A 22774-nucleotide genomic window follows, 5' to 3' on the forward strand; every position below is an offset into this window, starting at 1 on the left:
TAAGGGAACGTTGTGACCTATCTGGGAACACGAGTGGTAAAGAGAAAGGAGTTGGAGAGGTGTGCCAAAGCTGGGCGAGGGAGCCAGGTAAGCTCCTGGACTGAACACAGGGCCACAGGGGCCAGGGAAGGATGTGGAACGGGATGGACACATTTCTTAACCCCGGGAAGACTAGTGTCAGCTTATAGCACCAGAAACCCCATTAGGGGCCCCTGTGGACAGCCAGAGAGCCCCGTCCGCCCGCAGGATCTGTGGACGAGGAGAAGTCTGTGCCTGTGGTCAGAGGGGTGAATTCGTCTGGCCTCCTGCCCCAACCTGCATCTCTGCTGTAGCAAGCCCCAACCCTCCCCCCCTTCTGACTCCAGGTCCTTTCAGTGTCTTTCCCCCTGGTCTGGAACAAAACGCCTGCTGGACTGATGTACCAGTTCTTTCCTTTACCTTTCAGCCAGTCTTGGGAGCTTGCTAACCTGGAAATTTAACATTTCCTTCTCAGTTTGGGTCCCCATTTCAGTAGGGCCAGTGGCTCAGTGGACATTTCTAAGCATGTTGCTAAAGTTCCCCTCTAAGAGCCACTACCCAAGCACTGACTGAAATTTACCATGTCGTCCTCAATGGACTATAGGGGCAATGAACGCCCAGGCCCTACCGGGGAAACAGGAGAGTAAGACAAGCCCCCAAGTCTTAGGAGTTTATGATCTAATTATCGAAAAATTAAAGACATTAAAAGGTGTAGCCTGTCTACAACCACCTCGTGCCATGAGCATGTGGATTACAAGTGCTGGAGGAGTTGGAAGAGGAGAGGAGCTGGAATCTGGGAGACGTGGCATTTGAGGCAACTATGAAGGATGAGTAGAATGTGAGGGATGGGAAGAAGGCATTCTACAGATGCCATGGAAGAAGGTCATGCATTTTCTTTGATCAGTGTCACTGTCATCCAGGTAGGAGGTGAGGAGAGCTTAGTCAGGTGGTGACCCTGGAATAAACAAGGACACATAAGTATGTGAAGGAGAGGAAGTCTTTGGGCTGAGGCCAGGTCTTCACATCTATGACCATCTGGAGTCCAATTCTGGGTTTGCCTCTAAACCCAAGGCAAGTCACATTCCTTCCCTGAGCTAGTTTCTTTATCTGTAAAATAAGGGGACTGGGCACAATGACCTCTAAAGTTCCTCACTGTTCTGGAATAAAGAGAGAAAGGAGAAAAGATGATGGTAGAATTCTGAAGAACAGTACCAATAATGGGGTGAGAAGTCAGGAGAGGAGCAGGGCTGGGGATGAGGATTCAGTTTTAGATCAGTTGAGTGGACCCCTTCATGACCCTTCCTTCCCCTGGGTTCTGGTCACCATGGTCTCAGACTATCTGTTCTGAGGCGGCTCGGGGCACTCGCTGTTCCTCTCCTCCGGTCGGTGGCGTGGATCTAGCTGCATCAAGGCCAAAGCAATGACCAGGAGGGGACCTCTGCCCCAGATGATGGCCTGTCAGCTTCCCGCTCAGTGAGGGAGGATACACCTTCTCATCAACAACACAATCTGGCTACGAATCCTGCAGCACTGCCTAGCGCCCGAGTGCTCGTCAGTGGCGTGGAATTCCCAAAATTGACAATTACGTTTCCATCACCCCAAGGGAATCGGCACTTGAAATAGAAATCGGATTGTTACTGAGAAATAATTAACGGTGCAGTTCTTGCATACCTGTGTTTGAGGACCCAAATTAGTACCTGGTTCCCAGGCAAACTTCCCAATGAGTGGTTTAGAGCAGGGGCCTGACCTTTGCGCGTGCGTAAGAACCTCTGTGAAGCTCTCGAACTAGGATACCCAGAGGTGGGAACCTGGCACCTGTATTTTAATAATCTCTGCAAATGACTATCAGGCACCCCATAGGGAGAGCCACTCCGGTGTGGTCAGACCTCCCAGAGGGGTTCAGGCCAGGGAGGCACAGGCAGAGGTGATCCCAGGTGGCTGTGGACTCACTTAGAGAGAGACGGAGCTGGGACTCTGAACTCAGGGACAGGGAGGACATTCAAGGCAGGGGAAGCCCACAGGCTGGGGGTGCCGGCCTGTAAGGGTAGATAAAGCTAGAGAGGCAGGCCGAAGCCCGAGGGCAAGGGCTTTGAATGGCGAGCTAAGAGCTGGACTGGATCCTGAAGCTGCTAGGAGCGGAGAAGGGAGATCTTTTCCAGCCCCAGGTACTGATGAGGTTGCCGTCTTTGTCCCCAGGCACCCTCGGGGTGCCTGAGATGAGCCTGTGCCTGTGGTCAGAGGGATGCACACACATCACCTCCTGCCTCAACTTGTGTTTCCTTCACAGCAGGCCCCAGCTCTTCTGTTTCTGACTTCAAGGCCTTGGTATGTATGAAATTCTTGCCTCTCCTTTGGCTGCCCTGCCCGCCTCCCTGGCCACAGTTACGACGCTCTGTACCCTATTCCTACCCTTTTATGTCTGCCTTTCTTAGGCCTTCAACACAATCTGTCAAGATTAGTTTGACATCAAACTGGCTTTCTCAGAATTGCAAGGAAACCTCTAGGCACAAGAGCGAGTTTCATCTGGGGAAAATTACCACGACCCCTTCCTTTCTTAAGGCAATCCCAGCAGTACAGTCGTCTGTTTCACTGCCAGCGACGGCCCACTGGAGAAAGCAGTCATTTCTTGAGGCTCAGGTGGTAGAATAACATGCTCCGATTCTGTCCAATGCAACGTGACATTCCACCCGACCCTACCTGCTCTGTACCGTCACTCTGAAAGAGACACCCTTTCCTCAACCACAAATAGGGCCGGCCCATGGCAGCTCTAAAGCTTGCTTCCTGTATGCCTCTGCTCTGCTTTGGAAAACTCTTAATCTGCTTCTGGAACAAGACAAAAGGTTGGAAATTGGGCCCAACTATCACACGGACCTTTGTGCTCTCACAGGAGCCTCTTAGGGGAGGCAGGATGAATTTCTGTCACCTTCCTTACTTGGGACAAAATGTATGATTTCCTGCTCTTAATTCAGCATCTGTAATTCATCTCAGAGTTGGTCACAGCACCACGTGTGGTCAGTATATTAAGTACAATTCCAGACCCAAGAAAGAAACAATAGGTTGCTCTGTTTTCTCAAATGCCCTCCCCCACGCTAGGCAGCGCCTGCCCCTCTTGCCGTGAGCATCTTCCCAGGCACCTTTGCCCTCGGCAGCTGCTGAGCTTCCGCCGGTCCGCAGACACCTCACATTCTGGTCCAGGAACCCAAGACACAAGGAGCCTGCCAAGCTGGGGAGACATCACAGAACTCAGTCCTGGTGGCCGATCTGCTGCCAGATTTCTCAGTAAGGAAAATAGGCTCTGCCCAGACAGCAACATAATTTATCCCCCCAGCCCTTGCACAGACAATAGGCCATTATCGTCAACCTGCTTTGAAAACATACTCATGTACTCTCTATCGCTAGCAAACCCTGACCTGAGTCCTGCTGGCGTCTGAGAGAATGTTCTCAGCAATAAACTCTTGGCATCACCATGGGGCAGCTTTACATTTTTTTTTTTTTTGAACATTTTATTACGGTTTGGGTCAAAGTTTACAGAGCAAATTAGTTTCCCATTTAACAATGTATACACATTTTGTTTCGTGACATTAACTGCAAGCCCCTCAATGTGACAGCACTACCCCCTTTCTCCCTGGGTTCCCTGTTTCCATTCGCTCATCTTCCCTGCCCCTTCCTGACTTCTGACATTTGTTTTTGGGCAAATGCTACCCTTTTGGTCACTTATGGTTGACTGTTCTGATCAGCATGTTCCTCATGGGTGTTATTGTTCACTTTATTGGCCTGTGTCTTGTCTGGCTGAAAGGTGATATCTGGGAGTGGGTTCAGTACCAGGTTTGAAGGGTGTCTAAGGGCTATAGTCTCCGGGGTTCCATCAGGCTCTATCAGACCAGTAAGTCTGGTCTTTTTATGAATTTGAATTTTGTTCTACTGCAGCTTTATATCTCGGCACAATCCAGGGTCTTGATGTTCACGGCACATCAGCTAAAAAAAAAAAAATTGTCGAACAACATCATTAAGTAATAAACCTATTGCCATCGGGTCAATTCCAATTCATAGCAACCCTACAGGACAGAGCAGAACTGCTCCATAGGGTTTCCAAGGAGCGCCTGGTGGATTTGAAGTGCTGACCTTTTGGTTAGCAGCTGAGCTCTTAACCACTGCACCACCAGGACTCCATCATTAGTAATAACACCACTTTATTTTTGTGTATGACTCTACAGCCTTCGCACACATGTTCTCATTTTTATTTTGGTCTTAACAATAACCTATGAAGTAGATAAAGTGGCTATTATTACTACTCCAATTTTACAGATGAAGACACAGAGGCTTAGTGTGCCCAAGGTCACACAGCCCCCAAATTGCAAGGCTGGGACTGCCGCCTGGATCAGTGCTGGCTCTCCCACTCTGGTCCCTTCAGGGCCCCAGTGCTGTATCTCACCACCTTGCAGCAGCAGCAACAGCACGTACCACCCTGGACTCCCCTCTGCCCTGGAAGCCATGAGAGAGTGTGGCTACTCTGAAATGTTCCCTAAGGCCCTAAGGATAGGACTGAGTGGTGGCTTGTGTCAAAAGGATGAAGTCCTGGTTAACCGTTACCCACCATTTCATTAACTCTGTAAAACACTTACGTAGAGTCAATAACATCATCTGAGAAGCCTTTCCAACTCACTAGACAATGAACATCCTCAAATGCTGTACAGACCTAGTCTGGAAGCTCTAGTTTATGGCCATATTTCCCAAGCACATATGCAGGGAGATGTACACGAGTTCAAACCACTTAACATTGTTGTTGAAGTGCTGAGGGTTTGGTAAACTCAACAGCTTCCAAGGTCATGTCCCATCAGTTCACTCAGTTCCATACACAATTACTGAGCACTTCTCGTTTCCAGAACACTGATCAAACACACTGCTCAGGGCAGTACCAAGGCCAAGTCTGTCACCATGGATCCCAGGACCCACATGCGAGGCACTGGTAGATTGAAATGTAGAAATCCAATCAAGAAGAATTCCAACTTCGGGAATTTCTGACCAAATTTAGTCTACAGAACGGTGGTTGGGAGGCTAGAACAGCCCGTCCACATCCCAGTACTCATGTTACCAAATGGCTCACATCCTGTTTCTTCATCATTCATCACCCAAGAGCCACCCCAGCCATGACAACCAGACAGTGCTGGAATGTGGCCAGAGCTGAGGCAGTACTCACCACTTCTTATCCCACAAACATTTATTAAATGCCTACTATATGCGAGGCAAAGGAGCCGTGGTAGCACAGTGGTTAAGCACTCAGTTGCTAACCAAAAGGTCAGCAGGTTAAACCACCAGCTGCTCCAGGGGAGAAAGAGGTGGCAGTCTGCTTCAGCAAAGATTACAGCCTGTGAAACCCAATGAGGCAGTTCTACTCTGTCCTACAGGGCGGCTATGAATCGGAATCGACTCGAAGGCAGTCGGTTTGGGTTTTTTTTTGTTTTTGGTATGTGCACGGCAGAGTGGTGGAAACAAAGCTAAACATGGAAGGTGCTTCCCTGACCTCCAGGTTCCTTGTAGAGAACAGGTAACAATACGCCCTTCTCGTAACTGCTGTGGGGAGTGGACTAACGGGGGCAAACCAAAGTCAAATGACCCGAAGAGCTGCATCAGTTGAAAGAACGAAAAACAGTGTGAGATAACGTGACAGGCCACTGGGAATCAACGCCCGGGGACCAGCCTGGCGTTTAGCAACTGGGAATGGAGTGGCTCTTCTGGAACAAAGGAGTTGAGCAAACCATGATTCTGAGGCAGAAAGGCAAACATCAGGCTTTTGGAAAATGGTTGTTATAACTATTAACCAAAAGACAGACAGTTTCACATTAGCTTCTGGACCCCCCCTTACACATCAGTTTTAGCATCCGCATTATCTTGGAATAGGAGCAACGTCTCACGTGAAACATGAAAGTCATAGTTAAAAACGTTATTTACAACATAACGAACATATTTAAGGTCACTGCATTGTACGTGTGACAATTGTTGAAATGGCAAATGTTTGTTACCTATATATTTACCACAACTTTTAATAAGTGTTTAACGATACATTTTTTAAAAATGTTACTTCATTCAGCACAAATACAACTTCCTTACTCTACTGCCTGAAAAAAAAATTTTTTTTTTTAATTGAGCTCAACTAACTTTTCTCGAAAATTTCACTTGCACAAAACATATACAGATGGTGCCTAAATTTAGAATCCTGGCTCTCATACTTTCTAGCTGTGAGATTTGCAGCAAGTTACTGAACTTCTCTTTGTGTCTTTGTTTCCAAATCTATAAGATGGCTCAACAGTCCCCACCTCACAGGATTACTAGGAGGACCGAGTAGGCAATGGGTATAAAGTTCTTCTAACAGCCCCGGGCACGGAGGAAGCACTGTGTTCACCTTAGCTATGTTGTTATTATTAAATCACTATGTGGAGCTAAAAGGCAGACCAATACTCAGCCTGTCCCCCTCCCTCTGTCCTTTATCTGTTCTCTCCCTCTACTTATTACCTAATCTTTTAGGAAACTTCTTTTTATCGTTGAGACAATGTCCACAAATTTAATCTGGTACTTCACAAGTTGCTGAGGCATAGGAAATTATTTTCTTTATACAATATTTTCAGAACATCAAGCCATGAGAGGTGACGCTGTAGTAAATCTTGTGAGCTCTTTGGTCTGCAGCCATTTCTTAACGGAAAAGACTATTTCTGACCTTCAGTTCATGGCAGCTACAAATGTCAAAGGTGGACATTTTCCCCCCTCCGAAATTCCCTTCTCACTCTCCTGCCTTCCTTCCCACCTTCCTTTCCCACAGCTCACCTCCTTGTAGATAAGTGGATGCTGATGGAGTGTGATCTGGGGGACGCTAAAAGGTCCAGGGCCTAAAACATCTTCGTCTTCCCCCATAAGCAGGGTGGTTCATCATAGGCATTATACTCTGAGGTCTGAGCAAAGGGGCTTCCCGCTCCAAATCTGCATCTATATATAAGCCTCTGGGTTAGGACCGTGTGTCATCAGGAGTCTCCAGATAAAACACCACTCCTGGGAGGGAGCTGTTAACCTATTATCTGCCTAAACCCTTTAGGAAGATGGACAGAGGAGGTTTTATGCAGAGGCACAAATCCAAAAGCCTGCAGGCAAATCTGACCCACAGGTGTGTTTTGTTGGGTCCGCTTGGAGTTCTGAGGCAATGGTAGAATTCTTGCTTTCCATGTGGGAGACCTGGGGGGGCTTGCATGTTGCTATGATGCTGAACAGATTTCGGGGAACCTTCCAGACTATGATAGACTGGGCAGTAGTTTGTTCTGTTGTGCATGGGGTCACCATGAGTAGGGGCCAGCTCGATGACAGCTAACAACAACTTGGTGTTTACAAGTTCGTTTTCACTGACTTTTAAAACCAGAATACAGCTGCTCTTGGAAAAGCAAAAACAAAAATAGAAGCCTTAGCAACACCGTCCTACACCCCGACTCAGTAACCGGGGTCTCAGGTGCCCCAGCCAGCCCACCTGCCTGTCCCGGGGCCTCTGAGTTCAGGGGGAAAAGTCAGGAGGGCAGGCCTGGGCACCTGGGACTCATTTGCCTGTTCCATAACACTGCAATTCAGATATTTCTTGTAACCCTACAGACACAAATACAAAATATGAAGAAATATAGATGATTCGAAGCACCATCAATAGACTCTGTCCTGAAAGAACGGTTTTATTGAGAAAACAAAATGTGCATGGTGACTCAAATAAGGATACAATTCTTGCATTTTAAAAGCATTTTATAGTTTCACTTGCGTAGTCTTCGAGATAATGGTTGCTTTTGCTGAGCCCAGCACTTATCCCCGCCGGCTCGCAGCGTCTGTCCACCATTGGACCAACTCTTGAGGCAAGAGATTGTCCTCTAACTGTGTTCTCAGCACCAAGGGCAAAAGGTGCTCAGGGCTAGGTGGGGGCACTCGAGATCCCTGTTTCTTTGTGGGGATGCACAGCAATGTTGCTAGAGCGTCTATTTTTGTGTTTTTGTTTGTCAAGAGAAGCTATAAAATATCTTGCTTTTAAAATACTGACAAGTCACTGGAAAAAAAAAAAAACCTTCAAAACACCAAGTAGACCCAACAAAACATAACCGTACATCATAAGTAAATGGCAAAAAAAAAAAATAGTAGTGACAACTTATTATCTATTCCCATCAGCCATTTTACAAATATTATTCATTTTTAACATAACTAATATATGGATGGAGTCCCCGGATGGTGCAAATGGTTAAGCACTCCACTACTAGGCCAAAGGCTGGCAGTCTGTACTCACCCAGAGGCACCTCGGAAGACAGTCCGGGTGATCTGCTTCGGAAAGGTCACAGCCTTGAAAACCCTATGAAGCGGTTCTACTCTGCACGCATGGGGTCGCCATGAGTCCGAGTCCAAATCTACTGGATGGTAAATAATAACAACAATATATGGATAAAATTTGTAGTTAAAAAAAAATTCAAACAACATATAAGCATACAGAGTAAAAAGCAAAAAGTCTCCATCCCTTCTCTAATCCCAAACCCCTCCTCAGATGTCACCACCCCTACAAGTTTGGGGTGCATTCTTCCAGCTATAATTAATAGATAGATGTATCTCCGAGCCTATCATAGATATCAAATTAGCCCCGTTTTATAGATGAGGAAACCGCAGCATTGAGAAGTTAAAGTATTCACCCCGAAGTTAAAGTATTCACCCCGAGTCCAGACAGCTAACAAGTGCTGGGGGCTGAGATTCAAATCCAGGTCAGTGTGACTCCTAAGTCAGCGCATTCCTTCCGCTACGCCCAGTGTGTAAAATTTTATGGATGAAGAAACCGAGGCTCTTAGAGGTCCCCGAGCCGTCAGAACCACTATGATTCACCACCCAACTTGGGAGAGGCAGAAGTGACTGGGTGGCACCGTTGGCTGCGTGGAGAAAGGAGCTTTGACCGACACGGACCTGGGGTTGGACGGGGCCATCTCGGCCCGGTGCACAGCCTCCATCTGGGGCCCGGGGCTGGTTCGCCTACGCCACCCAGCTGGACCCTTGGCGCCTCTCCAGGCTGCCCCGCCTGGGCAGGTGCCGCGCTCGCACCGCCCACCCAGAGCCGGCCCTGGGCCGGGGGTCCGCGAGTCCGCGAGCCCCAGCCGAGCCCAGCGCGCGGGCCGGCGACAGTGCCCGGGAGAGACGGCTGCCTCCAGCCCAGGCTGCGACCGCCTTGGCTTCGCTCCTCGAACCGTCGGAGGGTGCCCGACACTCAGGGGTCGCCGTGGCCAGCGGCCCCGGGTGGGTGGCCCCGGCCGGTCGACAGGCAGCCGGAGGTCGGCCGTCCCCACCCCGGGCGGCCGAGGGGCGCGTGGCGGCGGCGGGGCGGGGCGGCGGCGGGGCGGGGCGCAGGGGCGGAGCCGCAGCTGGAGGCGGCAGTGTCCCGAGCCCTGTTCTGGGGCCACAGTGGCCGCCGCGGAGCAAGGCTGTCTCGAGAGAGCGCCCGGGCGCAGAAGGGTTAACCGGCCCCTGGGGGCGCGGAGAGCAGGTACAGACCCTCCCTGGGACCCCGGCCACGGCCGCCCCCTCTTCCCGGTCCCGTTAGACCGGCCGCCCCGAACGCGCGCACCGCCCCCGCGCCTCGCGCTCCTTGGTCGCGCCCCCGCCACGACCCCGACCCCGGCACTTAGAGCCTCGGAAGATCTTCCAGACCCTGGGGTCGAATTCCCTGGGGCGGGGGGGGGGGGGTGCGCAGTCTGATCCTGTAGAACTCTGGCCCCATCACTCGGGCGGGGAATAAGCCAAAATTCCTACTCAGTCACATAGTAAAATTGGAAAACATACCCAGGACCTCCCGGCATGCGCCGACGCCGCCTCCCCTCCTCCGAGAATGTGTGCCCCCCACTCCGCCTTTTACTTTTTGAGGGGAATAGGGGCGCTGGGAGGCATGCAGGTGGGTGCCCTTGATCCAGCTTAGCCTGAGGGCAGAAGAGGTCGACCAAAGGAAGGACACCTGTTGGTACAGTCCTCCAGGACCCAAGAGTGGAGGACATGATGAGGACCGAAGAGTTCTGACACAGGACAGGGACTCTCCACCACCAGCCCAGAAACATACTGTTCAGCGGCTCCCTATTTCCCAGAGGTGGGTCCCTCTGGGTGTTGAGGAGTTAGCCCTGCCCAGGTCTTGCTCCTTGATCTTCACTGGCCAGTGTGAGGAGGTGTGGCCAGGAGGAGCCCAGGTTGTCGAGAGCAGCTTCCAGCCTGGCACCAGAGTGTCCACTTCTGACGTCTCCTTTCCTCACCCTGGGCATTGAGAGACACCAGATGAGGGATGTGAAAAGGGGTGTGTGCCTGTTTCCAGAGAGAAGGGGATATCTGCCCCCTGCCCAGCTGTGCAGGGGGGTGGGGGAGGTGGGACTTTTCCAGAGAGGGAGCCAGGCCTGGCCTGGGCCCCAGGAGCTCACGTCACTCCACCCCCCACCCTTCACTTCTCTAGGGATATGCCAAAGCCAAACCCAGCTCAGGACGGGATTATGTGTCCTGGGTAGACCCATGGAGAGAGACAGCGAGATACAAACCTCTGGTAACAGAAGCACAGACAGAGGGAGTACAGAGGGGACCTGGCAGCAGAGAAGGGCAGTGAGGGTCTTCCTCCATCTCTCCTTCGCTTCGACCTCAAGTTAGGGTTTTCAAGAGTCAGGCAGAGATATGGAGATTTGGGTGGAACGTAGGCCCTTCTCGGGAGCCCCCAGCGTCCCGCCCATCAGGGTGTAGTCTCTGACCTCAGTGGCTGGCCTAGCCAGGGGAAGGAGCTGCCATCGGCCTATCTCCCCCATCCCAACCCTGAGCAGCAGAGGTGACCCTGCTTGACCACTCTGGTCTCTCCCTCAAATTCGCAAGTCCTGGGGTCTTAGAGAGGGGAGTGGGTCTGGGTGTTGCTACCCCCAGGCACATTCCTGCCCTCCTCTCTGTCATTTTCCTGCCCTGGAGCTGGCCCACCTCAGCACTGGCTCCTTGGACTCCTCTTTGGGTGCCTTTCAGCTCCAACAGAAACACACTTTTTTTTTCCTGGAAAGCAGAACTAGAAGCAAAATGGTGGGCTGGGGATGGGAAGGGCTCAAAGGAAGAAGGAGGGGGCTGGAGGGCAAGGAGGGGTGGGCAGAGTCAGGCTTTAAGGTGGGGAGGGTTCCAACCCCCACTTCCCCAACCCTCAAAGCTAGACTTCAGGGAGAACTTCCTGAATCTTGAGAATGATAGGCCTGTGATTGGGGAGCAAGGGCAGCCCTGGCAGCCTCTCTCCTCAGGTTCTCCTAGCCTGTCACAGTTGCACATGAAACAAGCCCTCATTGAACCAGTCCAGGATCCTGGCACCCAGTCCATTAACTCATTGCCATTGAGTCAATTTCAACTCATGGCAACCTCATATGTTAGAGCAGAACTGTTCCATAGGGTTTTCTTGGCTGTCATCTTTATGGAAGCAGATGACCAGGACTTTCTTCCACAGTGCTGCTGGGTGGGTTCAGACTGTCAACTCTGAGGTTTGTAGTCAGGCACAGACCATTTGTGCCATTCAGGGACCTCTGGCCAGAGTGGAGCGTAAATCGCAGTGGGAAAATCATCTGTTTCTCTTGAGATTAAACCATCAACCCACTTAGTTTATCCCTTGGCTCGAAAGTTTTTGAGGCAGGCAGAGATGTGCCTGACTGTTCCATAAGGAGCTTAGCTAAGAAGGAAAGAAAAAGCTGGGAGGTAGGAAACAGAGATGGCTGGGGAGGCTCTTGTTTCTGGAAAACCCAAGGGGCTCCTTGTCAGATCCTCGGAGGGGACGTCTGGCATATCCTCACCAGAGCCTCCTTCCTCAACTTTCCAGGTACCCCTAGGGGGCAGGAGGGAGACCCAGATGAAAACCATATTAAGAAAACTCTGTGCTGGCCTAGAAACACCCAAGTTGGGTCTAGGGAGGAGTCAGAGGTTCCTACAGGGCCAGGGGGAGGGGACTGAGCCAATACTTGGGAGGCTGAGGTCAGACCCCCACCCTCTAGCTTCAGCAGATGGACAAAGGCAGTATGACTCCCTGCTCCCACCCTTAGAATCATAAAAAGGTGGGCCAGTCTCTCCCACCCCTCCATCTTCACTCTGAGACAGCCTTCTGAGGGCTCATCCATCCCGACGCCCCAGCTCTCTGAAGACTGAAGTAACCACGAGGCTTCCCTCCCCTCCACGCCCAGATGCCTGAGTAGTGCATTTACCTCCAGTCCCCTTCTCCCTAGCCCTGGGCAATCAGGGAGAAGTGATGGAGAAGTGGGCCGGCAGGTAAGAGGTGGGGCTGCCAGGGTGGGGGGAGCTCTGTCCCTGGACATGAGGGAGGGGAGAGCACAGGGAGAGGCAGGGGAAGTGATGAGTAACTTGTGCTTTCTGAGAGGCTGGTGGTCAGGATGTGGGGAGCTGCTGTGGGTAGGCGTGGTGGTGTAACACCTCGGCTCCTATCTGACCTACCCTCTCCTGCCTTTGGTGTGCAGGCCCTGGCTCTGTCTGATGCTGCTTCTGTCCCTCCCTCAGCTCTGCCTGGATCAGGAGGTGAGCGAGGGACAAGAGGTTGCTTGCCATCTTCCCCTGACCTCCCACCCACTTCTCTAGGCCCATGCCTCCATTTCCCTCAGCCTCTGCTGACCCCCGACCCCTTTCACTCACACTTGTCCTAGACTTCCCTGGCTAACTGCCTGTCAGTAACATCAAGTTGGCTGAGTTCCAGTCCTATCTCCTACTCCTGAATGTGACCTGGGGCTGGTAACTTAACCTCTCTGAGCCTTGGGCATTGGCCTAGATAGCTACTTTTCATTTAAAAAACAAAACAAAACCGTTGCCGTGGGGTCCATTCCAATGTGTAGCAACCCTATAGAAGAGGGTAGAACTGCCCCATGTGTTTCCAAGGAACGGCTGGTCGACTCAAACTACAGACCTTTTGGATAGCAGCCGAGCTCTTAGCCGCTATGCCACCAGGGCGCCATACTATTCTTAGTTCTCTCTAAACTCGTTCTCTCTGGTCTTTTTCTCTACATAGGTGTTGTCTGGACACTCTCTTCATACACCCCCAGAGGAAGGCCAGGGCCCTGAGGGCGTCTGGGGACCTTGGGACCAGTGGGCCTCTTGTTCCCAGCCCTGTGGGGTGGGGGTGCAGCGCAGGAGCAGGATATGTCAGCTCCCCACAGCTCAACTCCACCCAGGCCTGCCCCTCCCACCCCGGCCCCCAAGACATCCAGAACCCCAACCTCCTCGGGGTCAGGGCCCCAGGCCCCAGGCTTCCCGAAAAACCCTCCCCTTGTACAGACCAGAGCCTCGGGGAAGAGGTGGCCCACTTCAAAGTCCAGCTTCCCAGCTTGGGAGAGAGGAGACCCAAGAGAGTCAAGGAGCCCGGAGGTGAGGGGCGGGGCTTGAAGGGAAGGGGCGGGCTTGGTAGGAAGGAAGGGGGAGCAAAAGACCTGAGGTTAACAGAGGGTTATCTTTGATACCAGGACGATACTGGGGAGGTAGGATCAGAGATGGCCAGAGCTGTAACCCTGTGTCTGCAACCCCTTCTCAGGTCCCGGGTTCGAGACCCCATCAAGCCAGGGATGTTTGGTTACGGGAGAGTGCCCTTTGCCTTGCCATTGCATCGGAACCGCAGGCACCCCCAGAGACCACCCAGATCTGAGCTTCCCCAGACCTCTTTTAGAGGAGAAGCTCCCCTTCCATCCCCGACTCCAGGAGCAGAAACATCCTCCCCAAACCAGACCCCTCAAACTCAGCTCCCCACTATAGAACTGTCTGCCCATACCCAGTCCCCCCCAGCAGAGCCCCCAAATTCCACGATTTCTCAGACAGAGGTGCCATCCCAAGCCAGGCCTGCCGCCTCAGGACCACACCCCAGAAACCAGGCCTCTGACACAGAGCCCCTCTTGCCCACCCCCTTTCCAGGGGGAAGTATCTCCTTTCATGTGTCCCCTCAGCCAAGAGTGCCAAATCCCCAGAGGCAGGCCAGTCCCCAGGTAGTAGGGAGACGCCCTAATCCTTTCACCACTGTCCCTCGGGGCCGAGGCCAGCAGAGCTGGGAGCACTGGAGACCCGGGGGGAGTCTTCCCGGGTTTCATATGGAGCCTGCCCCTCACCACCCGAACGGCTGGCTGCCTCTCCTGAGTGCTGGCCCTCACTCCAGCTCCCGCTGGAGCCTCTTTGCTCCCAGTAGCCCTGTCCCAAGATGTTCTGGAGAGAATGAGCAGCTGCGAGCCTGCAGCCAGGCGGTGAGTTTTCCCTGGACCACCCTGTCACCCCAGACTTCAGTTCAGCCTCCCTGACCCTGCATCCTTGGCTTGCCCCATCTGGACCTGGGGGAGAAGGGACTCGACCTCTGAGCTCCTCAGGGTAGGAGCCTGGGAGCTCTCCCATAGACCTGACCCTTCCTCCTCCCCAAATCCAGCCCTGAGCCAAAACCCATTTTCCTCCCCAGCTCTGACTCCTCTGTATTCCCCTACCTCAGCCCTGCCCCCCTGAGCAGCCAGACCCCCGGGCCCTGCAGTGTGCAGCCTTTGACTCCCAGGAATTCATGGGCCAGCTGTACCAATGGGAGCCCTTCACTGAAGGTAAGGTTTCCAGCCCCCCAAGCTCCACCCATGAAGGGCTCAGGATTGGGCAGGAGAAGGAGAGGGAAAATTCTGCTCACTCCCAGCCCTGAGAGATTTCCAGCCCCTCTGTTTTGGTTAAGAGGCTGTTAACCAAAAGGTCTGCAGTTTGAATCCACCAGCTGCTGCTTGGAAACCCTGTGGGGCAGTTCTCCTCTGTCCTGTAAGGTTGCTATGAGTCAGAAGCAACTTGATGGTGACTGGGTTTTTTCTGTTGCTGCTGTTTCTCCTCGGTGTCATATCTTCTTTCCCACTCCCCAAGGCTGGGGTAAGAGAATTAGCACAAGTCTGGAAAGGCGAGGGGGTCAGAGGCCTGAACTGTCAGATGGTAGATCAGCAGAGGGCCTGGGCTGGAGGAGGGGTGTGCCTAGAAGCAGCCCTTTGGCTGGCTTCCTCTGGGAAGAAGGCCATCCCAGGTGTGAACTGGATGTGGCATGAGAGGGCCCTGGTCAGAGAGATCCTGTCCAGTAGTAACAACAGGGTAGAGGTGTGCCATGGATCCTGAGTGGTATCTTACCAATTGCTCCCCGGTTCCCATCTACTTAATTTTAGGCCTACATCGATCTGACACCAAGATCAATCTGACATTGAGATAAGCCTTCATGAGCTCTGAACTCATATAAACATAGATTTCAAGGATTTCTTCTCTTTCAGAGTTTGTAACCCCCTTGCTGGTCTCAGTGACCTCAATTGACCTGACCCAACTCTTGTGTGACCCTCTAACCAACCTTTCGGAGTATGGAACTATCGTGTTTCCTTGATCCACAGTGACCTAGGCAGCCTCAGGATGGTCCATAGTGAACATTAGCAAAGCTGCAGTCAGGGTCCTGGGGCTTTTCCCAATTGATCTACCACCAGGGACCCCAGCTAACCACCCATCTACCCTCTCTCCTAGTTCAGGGCTCCCAACGCTGCGAACTGAACTGCCGCCCCCGTGGCTTCCGGTTCTATGTCCGTCACACGGAAAAAGTCCAGGATGGGACTCTCTGTCAGCCTGGCGCCCTAGACATCTGTGTGGCCGGCCGCTGTCTGGTGAGGGCTGGGGTATGCATGCACACAGTCTCTCTCTCTTTCTCACTCATCATCACAACAAAAAAACGCCAAAAAGAGTTCGCAAAGGGCAAAGTTCTCACCTGCCAAGCTGGGCTGAGCAGAGCCAAGAGGCGAACTGCAAGAAGGACCTTCCTCTCAGGCGCATATAAGCTTGCCTGAGGCGGGCTGGGAATGGTGGGGCTGAGAGAGAAACATGTTCTCACTTGTAGTGTGAAGAGCAAGACATGAGGTGAGCTGTAGAGTCCCAGGTGGACCAGGGTGGGTGTGAGGTGGTGTTTGTCTTTCCTATGGCCCTGCCTCACCTCACTGTCCCCCAGAGCCCCGGCTGTGATGGGATCCTCGGCTCTGGCCGGCATCCAGATGGTTGTGGCGTCTGTGGGGGTGATGAGTCTACCTGTCGTGTCATTTCGGGGAACCTCACTGACCGGGGGGGCCCCCTGGGCTATCAGAAGATCCTCTTGATTCCTGCTGGAGCCTCCCGGCTGCACATTGCCCAGCTCCAGCCCAGCGCCAATTACCTTGGTGAGCACCCCAGCTTCCCTAAGTCTTAGATCCCGCTTCCATTCCTGGTCTCTTGGCTCTCTTCCCTACCTCCCCACTCAACAAACAGGCCAAACGGGGAGACGTTGAGGGGCTCCTTCCTTTGTGCAGATAGCGAAGAACCCGAGAGAGCTTGGGCTCTGGGTGGGATGCGCCTATTTAGGTTAAGAAAGCCTTGGGAGAGGAAGACAGTATGACTAACCTTGTGGTTCCTCATCTCCCACCTCCAGCACTTCGAGGCCCTGGAGGCCGGTCCATCATCAATGGGAACTGGGCTGTGGATCCCCCTGGGTCCTACACAGCCGGTGGAACAATCTTCCGGTACAACCGCCCTCCCCGGGAGGAGGGCACAGCAGAGAGTCTGTCAGCTGAAGGCCCCACAACCCAGCCTGTGGATGTCTATGTGAGCTTGGGGTCCAGGGGAGCTGGTGTGGTGGGAGGGAAGCTGTTCCCTCTAAGAGCAAAGCTGTGGGTCTCAAGATGGCCAAGCAGGCTGGTGGTATGCCCCTGTGCCACTCCCAAACCTTACGTTACTCCAAAATTCCCTTACTCTTTTCCTTCCAGATGATCTTTCAGGAAGAAAACCCAGGGGTTTTTTATCAGTATGTCATCTCTTCACCTCCTCCAAACCATGAGAGCCCCACCCCAGAAGCCTCTAACCCCCAACTTCAGCCTGGTAAGTCTAATTCCTGGACCTAGAGGAGGAGGAGCACTGAGAGGGGAGCTCCCAGGCTGTGGGACACAGCAACTGATCTGCCTGCTTGACACCCCGCACAGAGATTCTGAGGGTGGAGTCCCAGCCCGCCTCAGTGCCCCGCCCTGCCCGGACCCCAGGCACCCTCCAGCGTCAGGTGCGGATCCCCCAGATGCCTGCCCCGCCCCACCCCAGGACACCCTTGGGGTCTCCAGCTGGATACTGGAAACGAGTGGGACACTCGGAGTGCTCAGCATCCTGTGGGAAAGGTGTGACTTCCGTACCGCCTTATTCCCGCACCTTCGGCCTCCTCATCCACACCCTGAATCTTAGCTGCAGTCCTGGCAACTGCTGGCCCACACCTTGACTGTGTGCCAAACTCAAACTCCAGGGCCTGGGACCCTGCTGAAACTGGCCTCCCAGGCCATCCCACCTCCCCTGGCTTCCCTCTCACCCCCTTCAGGTGTTTGGCGCCCCATTTTCCTCTGCGTTTCTCGGGAGTCCGGAGAGGAACTGGATGACCACAGCTGTGCCACGGGCGCTAGACCCCCGGCCTCCCCAGAGCCCTGCCATGGCCCTCCCTGTCCCCCATAGTGAGTATGACCCATAACCCACTAAAAACCTGTTGCCGTTGTGTCGATTCCGACTCATAGTGACCCTATAGGTCAGAGTAGAACTGCCTGATAAAGAGTTTCCAAGGAGCACCTGGCAGATTTGAACTGCCAGCCTCTTGGTTAACAGCTGTAGCACTTAACCACCACACCACCAGCCTTTCTGTGACCCACAGGAGGGGTTAAAATACCAGAAACACAACAGTTGCCCCTGGGGCAAACACACCCTCGCTGCTCACAAGATGTCACCTGGACTCTGCCCTCAACACGAGATTTTCCTGGCTGCAGAAAGACAGTGTCAGATTAGAGAGGCTGACATTCTATAAACAGCAAGAGAAGCCTGGGATCCAGACTCCAAGTGTTAAATATGCCCACTTTCCTCTGAAGGGTCCCTGTCCCCCCATTGTACCCCTCCCCACACACAGCAGCCTCAGACATCTGCTGTCTTGCCCTCCATACCTCTGCCTCTGCCCTGTCCATGCCCACAGCTGGGAGGCCGGCGAGTGGACGTCCTGCAGCCGCTCCTGTGGCCCTGGCACCCAGCAACGTCAGCTGCGCTGCCGGCAGGAGTTTGGTGGGGGTGGCTCCTCAGTGCCTCCAGAGCGCTGTGGACATCTCCCCCGGCCCAACATCACCCAACCCTGCCAGCTGCGGCTCTGTGGCCATTGGGAGGTCCGCTCTCCCTGGAGCCAGGTAAGCAGGACCAGGCAAGAAGGCCTTCAGAGGCCAAGGAGGGCCACGTGGGAGGGGGCACCAGCCAACTAGAGCTGTGTTTTCCAATTTTAATTTTAATCAGATGGGTTTTTACAGACTAGATTTCATATGGAACCCCAGTAAGTCAGATGAGAGACTGCACTAGGGGTTGCGGGCCCCAGGCCCCATGCTAGCCTCCTCTTCAGCCCCCAAAGCCATGTAACCCCTGAGCTGGGGATCTAAGGTGGATCCCAGCTCAGAACCATGATGCTGGAGGTTGGGTGGGAAGGCTTGGGAAGCCTAGCTCCCCGAATTCCTCCTCATCCCCTCAGTGCTCTGTGCGGTGCGGGCGGGGCCAGCGGAGCCGGCAGGTGCGCTGTGTTGGAAACAATGGTGATGAAGTGAGTGAGCGGGAGTGCATGTCGGGTCCCCCACGGCCCCCCAGCAGAGAGGCCTGTGACATGGGGCCCTGTACCACAGCCTGGTTCCACAGCGACTGGAGCTCCAAGGTGGGCCCCACACCCTCTTCACCAAGTACCAGGTCCCTGGTGCACCCCCAGGCACCCTCTCGGGCCTTTTCCAACCCAGTCCAATAAACATTTGCTGAGCAAGCACCTACTGTGCTGGACACTGCTGGCACTGGGAACTTGGACTAAGTGAGGAAAACTTATATTAGGGTCCTGGTCTTTGGACCCCCCTGCAAAGGTTCCCTTACCTGGCTGGTATCCTTGAATCCCAGACCCCTGGGGCTTTCCCTAAGTACTAGGATAAGGACCAATGACACTTCCAGTCCCTCCATGCCTCCCCAGTCACCATCTGCCTCCCATCACACAGTCCCCTCTGCTTGTCGACAGTGCTCAGCTGAGTGTGGGACGGGAATCCAGCGACGTTCTGTGGTCTGCCTTGGAAGCGGGGAGGCCCGCGGGGCTGGCCAGGAGGAAGCTGGGGCTGGAACCAGTGAGCAGAGCTGCCCACCAGGAAGCCGCCCTTCTGACATGCGTGCCTGCAGCTTGAGGCCCTGTGAGGTGACGTGGTGCTGGTACACAGGGCCCTGGGGCGAGGTGAGTGGAAAGCTGGGAGGGGAGCCGGAGGGTGCTGGTCCCAGTGGGGAATTGGCCCCCATTCCCCTCATATATCCCTACCCCTCCCCTTCATCAGTGCTCCTCAGAATGTGGGCCTGGCACACAGCGTAGAGACATCATCTGTGTGTCAAAACTGGGGGCTGAATTCAACGTGACTTCTCCTAGCAACTGTTCCCACCTGCCCAGGCCCCCTGCCCTGCAGCCCTGTCAGGGCCGGGGCTGCCAGGACCGATGGTTTTCTACACCCTGGAGTCCGGTGAGTGTCTGGCTCCTTGCCCTGCTCACCTGGACCTCCAGGGAAGGGGAGTTGCCTCTCACTGCATCCCCCTCCAGGTCTCTGTGCCCAGGGATAAGTCCAGCTGAGGCTTAACACTATCCCACATCCTGTGGACTTGGAGGACAAGTGGGCCCCCTCCAGTTGGGATTTCGTAATGATCCAGGAGAGTCCTAGCCCTCCCCCTTTCAGGGAGGGAAGTGGAGGCCTGGGGTTAGGGAGGCGCCTGGGGCACAGCAAGGGTCTGACATGACAGCTCGTTTTCCCCAGTGTTCTCGCTCCTGCCAGGGGGGGATACAGACAAGGGAGGTCCAGTGCCTGACCACCAACCAGACTCTCAGCACCCGATGCCCTCCTCACCTGCGGCCCCCCAGGAAACAACCCTGTAACAGCCAACCGTGCAGCCAGCGCCCTGGTAACAATCGTTTCCCCATCCCCTCCCCCCACAGAGTGGAGTAGGTTGAAATGTGGGTGGAGAGGGGAAGAGATCAGCGTGAGTGAACAGCGTACCTCTGGAGAAGCTTGATAACAACCCTCTTGTGCCCACTGGCCTCCTCTTTCCTCAGATGACCAATGTAAGGATAGCTCTCCACATTGCCCCCTGGTGGTACAGGCCCGGCTCTGCGTCTACCCCTACTACACAGCCACCTGTTGCCGCTCTTGCACCCACGTCCTGGAGCGGTCCCCACCGGAACCTGCCTGAAATGGGCCCGGGAGACCCTCTCCTCATGGTTTTCTTATGCCACCAGTGGCCACTCATCCATCAGCCCACTCTGTACCCCCTGGCTCTCCAACTGCCCCAGTCTTACCAGGGATGTCTGTCCCCGAGGATGGAGAGATGACTGACAGTGACTCTCAAGATGTTTGTTAGGTCTGAGTGGTGGTGTCATGGTGTGTGTGCACATATGCCCCCAAATGTGTATCGGGGCAGCATGGATGTGTGTGCTCATACATGTGCATAACTTATCAAAACAGAGTTACAGACTGAGCAGGAATGGGGACAGGACAAAGCCTGTTCCCTGAGACTTTTCTAGGCTGGGAGGAAAGCAGGTTTGCAGCTTCTTGCTATTCTGAGCTACTTAGAGCGTGCACTCCCCGTCAATCCCGACCTTTGTGTCCTAAACCTCACTTCTCATATCCCAGGCCTCACATCTTCTAATCCACCCTTTGCCCTCAGACCCCTTGTGCCCTTACCTAGTCTACCCTGACCTCTCATAATTGGCTACGGAGGGAGGTCAACTGAAGGTCCTGGGTGGCACAGTTTGTGCTCAACTACTAAAGGTTAGCAATTTGAACCCATTCAGCAGCGCCGCAGAAGAAAAGGCCTGGTGACCTGCTTCCATAAAGCAGTTTTACTCTGTAACATATGGGGTCACCATGAGTCAGAATCGACTTGAAGGCAACAGTTTTGGTTTTTTTTGGAGGTGGGGGTGTTTGGCCACTGCCAATCCTGCCTTTCCCCAAGAAGAGAGACTGCCTCCCCAGAGCAGGGACCAGCTGGACAGAGGGTGGAAATGAAAAATGTTACAATAAGACACCCTATGCCCTGCTCCCACCCCCACCTTCTAAAATGGTTCCCACCCAGAACTAATTTATTTTTTATTAAAGATGATTATGACGAATGAGAAACAGGCTCTTCATTGTCTTCATGGGAACCCAGCCATAGGGACCACCAAAGCAGCATGAGCTCAATGTAAAACTGGGAAGGGGAACAGCATTTAGAGGCCAAGAGGAGAGAGTTTGGGCCCAGAAGGGCCATGGAGTGAAATCAAGAACCTTGGTCAGAGGGAGAGGATCCTGGCAGACCCTAGGCCTTGCAAGTTAGTCATTGACCACTAGAGGTCACTACTTCTCCCAATTTAAGTATGGAGTTGGGAGTTGGGTCCAGAGCTCAGCAAAAAGAAATGCAGGGCCTGTAGTGGGTTTCTTGGTAGGTGGAATCCTTCTGTAAACACTCTTGGAATCTAGCAGTCCTTTCTGTTGGGGCCTGAGCTGAATGGCCACTGGCTTTTCAAGGGTCTTGTCTTCTTTTCCATTTCTTTGGCCCTGCTTTCCTGCCTTCCCCATTCTTTCTGCTACTGTTTCCTTATTAAGCTTGGTTTATTACTTTTCTTGGGGTACGGGAAAAAGTTATCCCCAACTACCCCCTCACCCCCACCCCCACCCCCGCCATTCCTTCCCTCAGCGGAAACGGCTGGAGGAGCTGGAACCTGGCCTGGCTCCCGAGGTCTTGGTGCGGGTGGAGGGAGGAGCTAAGGCAGTACTGGATGTCCTGCCAAAGACATTCCTCAGAGCCGTCTCACCCGGTCTCCTCCCTCCTGCACCCCGCCCCCGCCCATCTGGTCTCCCAAGGTAAATAACTTGCTAGAGGTGGTGTGACGTATCCTCACCGTGATCCCTCCAAATCTGAGGTCTGAGTTGCTGCTTCCGGAAGCTGCACTTTCCAAGGTTCCCCGTGCCTAGGGAGGGGAGAGGGTGCAACAGAATCAGACGCCCCTTCCCATCGAAAGTATCCTTTCCTGCTTCTCTGTACCTGCCCAGGTCCAGCTGAGTAAAAAAAAAATAAGACCACTAATAAAGGGCCTGTAGTTTAACTCAGTGACTACTATTTCCTGAGTACACTTAGTCCCTGTGAAGGACATTGACTTTGCCTTAGGAGACCGGACTTCTCCACTCTAGCAGTCTTCGCTACTCACACTGTTTCTTGTCTCGAGACTCAGGCTTTCTCCTTTGGTTGAAAGTGGCTGAGAATAAACTGGAAAACATCTTGGGAGAGGGTGTGAGGAAGGGTGCAAATGAAAGGGAGGGGAAAAAAAAAAAAACTGACTAGCTTAGAGCAGGGCCTGAGGAAAGGTGATACAACCAAAGCCCGGCCTCAATGTCTCTGCGCAGCCTAAGGAGAGGACGTCAGACAGTGTGCTCCTCGCTCTGGTGAACCTATAGGGAAATCAGACATGGGGGACGTGCTCCAACCGTGTAGATACTGAAGACTGAAGGGGGTGTCCTTCGGCCCAGGAAGGGGTGGTGGTGAATAGCAGGGATCCTCCCAGCTATTCCTGGAAGCTTCTGCTGGGCAGCCTGCCGGGCTCAGCTGACTTCCCCACAGTGTCCTCCCCCGCACACTGCCTCTCTGGGCTGTTGCTGGGCAGGTTTGCAGTTTAGGCCTCAGCCTG

At 53.5% G+C, this 22774-nt stretch overlaps 2 protein-coding genes across 13 annotated transcripts; one reads left to right on the forward strand and one right to left on the reverse strand.

The window, feature by feature from the left end:
- Nucleotides 1–370: 370 nt before the first annotated feature.
- Nucleotides 371–12164, reverse strand: LOC126071432 (translation initiation factor IF-2-like). Its single transcript, XM_049875630.1, has 4 exons — nucleotides 12121–12164; nucleotides 9917–9977; nucleotides 8974–9809; nucleotides 371–3993 (listed from the first exon to the last, which is right to left on the reverse strand). The coding sequence occupies exons 1-4, from the start codon at nucleotides 12162–12164 to the stop codon at nucleotides 3990–3992; spliced, it is 945 nt and encodes a 314-aa protein (XP_049731587.1). The 3' UTR covers nucleotides 371–3989.
- On the forward strand, nucleotides 9441–21717 carry ADAMTSL4 (ADAMTS like 4). Of its 12 annotated transcripts, none has more exons than XM_049880355.1 (18): nucleotides 9441–9547; nucleotides 10025–12312; nucleotides 12519–12576; nucleotides 13061–13416; nucleotides 13580–14276; nucleotides 14513–14615; nucleotides 15550–15698; nucleotides 16025–16229; nucleotides 16478–16650; nucleotides 16812–16923; nucleotides 17025–17210; nucleotides 17405–17534; nucleotides 18041–18245; nucleotides 18578–18754; nucleotides 19100–19306; nucleotides 19404–19583; nucleotides 19872–20016; nucleotides 20168–21717. In XM_049880355.1, exons 2-18 carry the CDS (start codon nucleotides 12293–12295, stop codon nucleotides 20302–20304), a joined length of 3240 nt encoding a protein of 1079 aa, XP_049736312.1. In that variant the 5' UTR covers nucleotides 9441–9547; nucleotides 10025–12292; the 3' UTR covers nucleotides 20305–21717. The 12 variants fall into 12 exon arrangements, with proteins under 12 accessions (XP_049736312.1, XP_049736313.1, XP_049736322.1 ...); XM_049880356.1 differs by having other exon boundaries at nucleotides 9443–9547; nucleotides 9972–12312; XM_049880365.1 differs by having other exon boundaries at nucleotides 9444–9547; nucleotides 12178–12312.
- Nucleotides 21718–22774: the final 1057 nt, after the last annotated feature.

Source organism: Elephas maximus, chromosome 3 (genome assembly GCF_024166365.1).
Source record: "Elephas maximus indicus isolate mEleMax1 chromosome 3, mEleMax1 primary haplotype, whole genome shotgun sequence".
Classification (NCBI taxonomy): Eukaryota; Metazoa; Chordata; class Mammalia; order Proboscidea; family Elephantidae; genus Elephas; species Elephas maximus.